The sequence below is a fragment of the Haliaeetus leucocephalus genome, unplaced genomic scaffold (assembly GCF_000737465.1).
Source record: "Haliaeetus leucocephalus isolate CR32 unplaced genomic scaffold, Haliaeetus_leucocephalus-4.0 Scaffold202, whole genome shotgun sequence".
NCBI lineage: Eukaryota > Metazoa > Chordata > Aves > Accipitriformes > Accipitridae > Haliaeetus > Haliaeetus leucocephalus.
This window is the reverse complement of record NW_010972638.1, coordinates 195,504-203,053: the sequence shown is the minus strand read 5'-3', so window position 1 is coordinate 203,053 and position 7,550 is coordinate 195,504. Positions and strand designations below refer to the sequence as shown.

The following is a 7,550-nucleotide window of genomic DNA, read 5'->3' as shown; positions in this document are numbered from 1 at the left end:
GCCAGGCCTGTGGGGTGGAAATGGGGCTCAGGCAGCGCATGGGGCTGGGGAGCATCACCCTCGCCCCCAGCCCCGCTCTGCCATGGGGCAGGGGACACCCACCCCGCCAGCAGCCACCCCACATCGCTGCGGGGCTGAGGCCAGGTGGCGAGGGGGACCCGCTCCCCACAGCCTCCAGCACCCCGTGGGGTCCCGCACCCCACCGCCGGCTTCCACCCTGGCCGTGCCCAGGGGTCCCAGCCCACCCCACAGCCCTTTTACCGCAGCAAGCATCGTCCCAGGAGCAGGGGCCAGAGGTACAGAGATGCAGCGGGGCCGGGGTGCCAGGATAGGTGGTGAGGCTTTGGCCGTGGCCGTGGCCGCAGAGGGGCTGCGGCGAGCCGGCAGGGGTGGCCGGGAGGTGCTGTGTGGGGAGCAGAGAGCAGGATGTCATGGGGAATGCGTAGGGATGCTTTGGGACTTGGCCACCCCAAAGGGGACCTGCAAAGTGTCACCCTCCAGCACGGCTCTGGAAAAGGCTCCCAGGGAGGGCACTGCCCGGAGAGCCCAGAGCAGCCGGGCAGTGGGAGCGCTGGCTCCAGAGGGTGCCCGGAGTCTGCTGGGGGTGCCAGCCAGACCTCCCCATCACCCCGGCTGGAGGCTGCAGCGTGGGAAGGGACCCCTGGCCATCTCCTACCTGTGCTGAGCCGGTGGCTGTTGCAGAGGGGGGGCAGAAAGCAGCCACGGCTGCCCCATGGGGCAGGATCCAGTCACACCAGGAGCCTGCATGGGGAGAAGCGGGGAGGGCAGCGCACTGGCTTGGGGACCGCGTGGGCTCCCAGCCCTGATTTTGGGGTGGGGAGGGCTGCCTTTCACCAGAGGGAAAGCAGAGAGCAGCCGTGTCCTCTTCCCAGCTCTGAGCGGGGCTCTAGAGCTGGGAGGCAAGCTCAGGCATCCTGGTGCTCAGTGCCAAATTTCAGCTGCACGCCCTCCTGGGGTGGCCCTTGGACCCTAGCCCCTTCCTCGGGCATCAGGTCCCACGTCCTGTCCCCTGCGCCCCTGGGCTGTCACCTGCACCGCCAGCCTCCAGCTTCTGCTTGGCCTCGCGTCTCCATTTCGCTCGTCGGTTGGAGAACCAGACCTGGGGAGGAGGGAGGGAGCTGAGGCTGCCAGCCCCCACCCCAGGCAGTGCTCCGGCTCCTTGGCACCGCTCTGTCCCCCTGGGACACGGGCTTTTCACATCCCCCTGGGCATGGGTATGGGCACGGACATGGACATGGGCAGAGGAAGGGGTTTGATCCTGAGTCTTCTCCACCTCATCAGGCTGCAAGCACGTGCCAGGGTCTGGGATGCTTCTCCAGCATGGGGCATGGGAGACACGTGTGTGCACGTGTGTGCATTGCCATGGAGTGCACGGGCAGCCCTGCCCTGGTAGAGAGGGGGACTGGCTGCTGTCGCTGCCTGGGGCACCGAGCTGGCTGGCGATGGTCAGTGGCTGGGAGGGAAAGGGGCTGCCACGAACTGGTGAAGGTTTGCCAGCACCGCAGGGATGTCTGCCGGGATCTACCGAGTGTGCCCTGGATGTGTGTGTGAGGGGAGTGTGCCAGGGAGTCTGCCATGGTGAGTGTCACAGAGTGTGCCAGGGACCGTGCCGTGGATTGTGCCATGAAGTATGCCATGGAGTGCCCCACGAAGCTTGCCATGTAACCCCATGGTGGGGCAGAGCCGGGGAGACCAGAGGCCGGGAGTGTGACCGGAGTGGTGCCTGCACCCGGCTTTGCCCCGGCAGACACAAGACACCAGCACGACCTTATGGAGCCAGCCCTCCCCTGCTCCTGCCCGTGCCCAGCCATCAGAGGGTAGAGACCCCCGACCTGGGGACAAAACCTGCTCTCGGGGGTCACTCTCCCCTTGGCGTGCACGCTGCCCGCCTGAGCTCGCTCCCACCTCTGCCACTGCCAGCAGCAGTGACACGGTTTGGAGATGTCCCCGCGTGCCAGGACGGAGCCGTGTCCCCCCCGAGCGCTGGCAGGCTAGGCAGCTCCGAGCCCAGCACCCTGGCTGGGATGCTTTGGTCAACAGGATCAGGCCAGGCGTGCTCCCGGCTGGAGAGCGGCAGCGTGGTGGGTCTCCTCTTACCCTGATGGTCGTGTCAGGCAGCTGGGTGGCCGCGGCCAGTCTCTCCCGGGTGACGGTGTCCGGGTACTGTCCCCTCTGAAACTCTGACAGGGGGATTGGGGTGAGGTCAGCCTGTCCGGCGCAGCCACCCCAACAAACCCCGGCACCATGGCAGGCGATGCCGGGACGTGCGGCTGCAGCCGGTCCATTGCCGGGCCCCGGTGCCCGCAATTTGGAGCAGTTTGGGGCACCGCAGCGATGGCTGTGCCATGCAAAGGGACAGGAGCCCATCCAGAAAGAGGCAATGTCCTCCCCTGGGGATGGCCCTGCTCCATCCCGGCAGTCTGTGGCACCTCAAGGTGGGCATGCCGAATACCCCGGCCTCAGCCGGCGTCCCGTGAGAGCTGCACCTTTCTCCAGGGCCTCTGACTGCTGGCTGGAGAAGACTGTCCTGTTCCTGTGCTGGGTGCTCAGCGGGAGCTGCCGGCTGGATGCAGAGCCCCGTGGAGGGTGCTGGGTCCCCGGGGAGGCGGCGGCACCGGCTTCGGCGGGTGAGCGGCAGCCCGGGGGATGCGGGGCGGGGGGGGCAGTGAGAGGGGACACTGCGGGGACAGAAAGGCAGAAGATGGGGGGGGACCCGGCTCTGGGGGCTCTCCGGGGGGGCTGGGAAGGGTCAGGGAGGGTCAGTCAATGAGCCCCTTTGTTTTGGGGGCACAGGGTCAGCCGTACGCGTGCACATGCATGCGTGCGTGTGCACGCATGCGTGTGTGCACATGTGGGGGGGCGTGCAGCCGGGAGGACGGTGGCAGCGGGGTGCACCCACCCCCAGCCCCTGCTCCATGGACCATCACCCCCAGCAACGCTCACCCCGTGGCAGCGGGTTCCCGGCAAAACCCCGCTCAGCCGCCGGCCGCAGGTCGCTGGGCAGGTTCCTCAGCACCCGGTTGATGGAGGAGACCTGGGCAGGGAGAGACAGGGGCTGCGCCACAGGCAGGGGGTGCAGGGTGGGAGCAGGGGGTGCTGGGCAAAGCCCCTGCCTGCGGTGGGCATCCCTCCGCTCACTGCAGGAGCTGGAGACGTGCTCAGGCAGCACCCAGGTGGGGAGGAATCAAGGTGGATGCCCCAAAGCTCATCTCCGAGGTGCAATCCTGCAGCCGCGCCTGAGCACGTGCCAGGGATTCTCCGCGCCGGGGCTATGCCCATCTGCTCGGCTGTTTGTTGATACAGGCAACCCTTTAATTTCGGTGGGCCAACAATATTTTATGTGAGGCAATCTGCACCTCGGGGCTGGAGACGGTGAGATTTATAGGCGTGGGTCTGTCATTAGGAAGTACGGCTTTCCACGCTGAGGCTGCAGATTGCATTTTATTGTCTCTGCCAACCAGTGGCACCTGCAACAGACCCACCACAGTGTCCCAGTGCCCGAGACGACGGCCAGGCTTGCTGGGGACACCCGGCGGGGTTCTGCTTTAGCTGGGAGGGAGGAATTTGCCTTCCCCTTCCTGCCGGCTTCTCCCTCCGCTGTCTCACAGAGCACCGAGCCCTTCTCTGCGCATCCCTCCCCACCACCCCCAGCCCATGCCGGTGAGAGACCCCAGCCCACAGCACCCCAGCCGTGGCGTCGGACCCCCCCCCAAGCAATGCCCGCCCCTGGCATCCCCGCAGCCCCCCGCAGCTCTCCCCAGCAGAGACTCACGCTGGGGGTCCTGTCGCCGGCGCAGATGCCCTCGGCGTGCAGCTGCCGGCGGATCTCCCAGGCGAAGAGGGAGGGCTGCTCCAGCTTCAGCTGGGCGATCCTGGCCACCACCTCAGGGGTGGCCATGCGGGGCTTGCTACCCCCGATGGCCCTGGGTTCCACGACCCCCGTCCTGTAGTAGTGACCCAGGATCTTGCTGACGCAGCCGTTGGATACCTGTGGATGGGGCGACTGGGGCAGGGGCTCGGCGGGAAAAGGATTTGGAGGGGAAGGAGACCCCCAACCCCCCCCCGACTCTGGCGCACCTTGAGGCTGCGGGAGATGTCCGAGGTCCGGACGCCGCACGCCGCCAGCTCGATGATCCTCTTCCTCTTGCAGGTGGGGAGGGGGCGGCCGTTCACAAAGAGACCCCCCAACTGGTTCACGCCGCTGGGCCCTGAGGAGAGGCCAGGCAGCCGGTGATGGGGGACAGGGCTTGCTGCAAGGGGGGATGCTGCCTGCCCTTCCCTCCCTGGCTCTCCGGGAGAGCACCAGGGCCTGAGGCTTTGCAGGGTGAAGGACCGGTGGCATCGGGGACCCCTGCACATTGCGGGGGGGGGGTTGGAAGGGGCTGGGCAGGAGGACTTGGAGCTTGGAGCAACGTGGGGATCGTTTGCTGGGGTGTGGGTGCGGGCAGTGCACGGCAGGAGCAGGCAGGGAATGGGGGGGGGGACCAGCCCAGGTGATGCTGGCAGGAAAAATACCCCGTGGAGGAGCACGGGAAGAAGGAGGTTTTTCCAGGCAGAGGCAGCTGCAAAGCAGGGTGACAGGCTGGGGTGGGCAGGGAAGCGCTGAACATCCCTGGGGGGCTCGGAGGAACCTGCAGAGCCATGTGTGTATCAGCAACCAGCATGAAATTTGGGCTTTGCAGGGGAACAGCAGCTTCATTTGTGACAGAGCAGGTGCCGACACAGCACCTTCCCGATTCCCTCCAGACCACGGACTCTGGGACCATGGTCCCTGAGCCGTCCCGGTGCAGCAGCACCCCTCACCTCGGTGTTGCATGGTGAGGCTTCACGGGGCTTTCAGTGCCTGGGAATTGCCAAGAGGAGACGGTTGCTGTCGTGAGGCCAGATAAAACAGCAGCGGTGTCCAGGGCTCAGCCACGTCTCCTGCCCACCCTCCTGTGAGAAGAAGGGGGAGCAATGGCAGAAATACTGAGCAGAGGATGGAAACGCTTGAAGGTATCTGGCTGCTTGGGGAGTCATTGCACTCCAGGCACAGCAGATCAGAGGGACGCAGGCTTTAAAGTGCTCACGCATCTGCAAGGGGCACTTGGGCTCTGAAGCGGCTGGGGAGATGCCAGCGATGCCTGTACCCAGCGGCCCCCGGCGTGCGGCAGAGCTGGCTTGGCTGAGCCACGTCCCAGCGCCTGTGTGCGCTCCCTTGGACAAGCCGTGGGGGACGGAGGGTTTCCCCATGCTCACCCCACCACGGCTGAGCGCCAGGGGTCTGCAGGGTGTCAGGGGGACGGGGGGCAGGAGGTGGCAGGAGCAGAGGAGATGAGAGGATTGGGAGCTCTGGGTTTGTGCGCAACAGCTTCGGTGCTGGTTCATGGGCCGTTTATCATGCACCGTAACTCTCCCTTGCTGCCTCTCCAGCGGCTGCAGGCGCAAGCGCCCGTGCATGAGATCACCACTTCCCCCTCACCAGCAGCGTTGCTGCCTCTCGGTGTATTTATTTATTTCAGAGGGAGGGTCTGGCCGTGTGCTCCCATTGCCCCGCTGTAAATCCAGAGCGGCTCAGCTGCAGCCGATGGCACGGGGCTGGGTTTGCAGCGCTGAGAGCCTAACCCAGCCATGGAGAGCCTGGCAAGTGATAACCAGGTTAGCAGGAGCCTCCCCTCCTTCGGTCAGAGGCGCACCACCGCTCTGCCACCTCCGAAGATCAAGGCTGGCCTTACCTACATGTATGCACGCGCATTCCCAGAGCCCCTGCACTTTTCCCCATCCCGAGCACTTCTGTCTGCCCCTCTCCCCATGTTCCCTCGCTCCAGATCCTGACCTAAGACAGCCCCACGGATTCAGACACTGCTGCCCCAGCTGTGGAACACCACCACTGCACCCAGCACCCCTGGAGGAAGTCACGACGGGACCACGATGGGCTGGGAGCAGCCATTCCTCCTGGAGGAGATGACCCCGGCGGGACCCAGGGCCGGAGGGGCCCGTCACCACCGGCTCGTCCCTGGTGTCACCAGAGACATGGGAGATTTCAGCCCTGTGGAATCGGGAGGACAGGCAGGGCAGCTCCGAGCGCCAGGCATGGCAAAGGGGTGCTGCGGGGTCTGGGGCAGCACCCTGCCCCATGAAATGGGGGAGAGGGGACAGTTCCACAGGGATGCCGGTGCCACCCCTTCTGTCAAGGAAAACCCCGCTCCCCTTGCTGTCTGCTCAAGCAGAAACACTCATAATTAGTGAGCAGCACGCTGAGCCACAGAGGTGCCACACAGACCGACGGCTGCTGCTGCTGGCACTGTCTTGCCAAAGCCCAGCAGCCTGGCCGGCACCCCTGGTTAACCTGGGATTTCACCTGAAACACCCCGAAAACTCCTGGACACCCCCAGCGTGGGGCTTTCCCTGCTACAGTCCCCAAATCCCACTGCAGCCTTGGCACTGCTTTCCTGCATCACTTGCGAACATTGTTTGGAGCCACTGACCCCGATTATGAAATTCAAGAAAAGCAAAATAAATCCAACAATGGGGACGACTCGGCAGAATTCCTGCAGGTGAAAAGCAAACGTGCGGGTGCGCCTGATCTCCCTCTCATTAGGAAAGGGATGGATTGCCCTGGAGCGAAGCACACAAGGCTGCTCCAGGAAGGAGGGAACAAGCGGTACCGGCAGGACACGTGTCCCCTCAGGGGCTGCCACAGCACCTCACCGGCATTCCCTGGCTTTGCCTCAGCCGAGGGCTTGGCCCCTGCTGTGCCAGGAAGCGACACAGGGATTTCCTTCCCCATGGAGAAACGGGTGCGCTGGGAAAGCCGAGTGAGTTGTGAGCCCAAGGTCCCTCTCCGGTCCTGCTGAGGGGTCTCGGAGGAGTGGTGAGTCTTGGTGCAGCACGCAGAGGGAAGGCGAGGAGTAAACGAGATGGGAGTTGACTAGGCTAGACCTGAGCACATCATTCCTGGAGGAAGCCCAAAGCCTTCTCCCTGTCAAGGCACCTTCACCGCCCAGTTCCTACTGGCAATTGCTTCCCATGGCTGTACAGGACAAGAAGTCACAACCCACCCCCCCCCACCCCTGCCCGAACCTGCCCGGTGCTACACCCCACGCGTGTGCAAGAGCGAGTGGATGTCTTTGCACGTGTATCCATGCGTGCACACTCATCCGAGCGCACCGACGTGCACGCACGCGCTCCTTCCTCCGTGTGCGTCCGCTTTTGCCTGCTCCCGCGCTGCCGCATCCGCGTGTACATGCATGTATTCGTCCATGCATGTATATATGCATCGGACTGAGGGGGTGCAAGGTGTGTGTGGGGGTTACCTGGAGAGCCACGAAGGAGCTGAACCGGCTCGTCCTCGGAGTCAACCGGGTGCTGGTGTCAGGACGGGATGGCTGATGAGGGAGCGGGGCCGTGATGTCATGGGGCAGGAGGAAGAGGAGGATGGGGAGGAAGGGGGAGGCCCGATGGGGAATGAACGGCCGCGCCCAGCACAAGCCCGGCCCGGGGAGGTGGGGGGGGGCTCCGTCGGGGCTCGGGGCTGGCTCGACCGAGCC

At 65.0% G+C, this 7,550-nt stretch overlaps 1 protein-coding gene across 1 annotated transcript in view; it reads right to left on the bottom strand.

The window, feature by feature from the left end:
* Window positions 1-1,009: 1,009 nt before the first annotated feature.
* Window positions 1,010-7,550, bottom strand: part of PAX4 (paired box 4) — a 17,122-nt gene continuing 10,581 nt past the window's right edge. The window contains exons 2-7 of the mRNA XM_010566049.1: window positions 4,099-4,229; window positions 3,794-4,009; window positions 2,992-3,055; window positions 2,508-2,639; window positions 2,119-2,201; window positions 1,010-1,120 (exon numbers count right to left, since the gene is read on the bottom strand). Coding sequence (XP_010564351.1) covers window positions 1,010-1,120; window positions 2,119-2,201; window positions 2,508-2,639; window positions 2,992-3,055; window positions 3,794-4,009; window positions 4,099-4,229 — 737 coding nt within the window. The remainder of the gene's footprint in view (window positions 1,121-2,118; window positions 2,202-2,507; window positions 2,640-2,991; window positions 3,056-3,793; window positions 4,010-4,098; window positions 4,230-7,550) is intronic.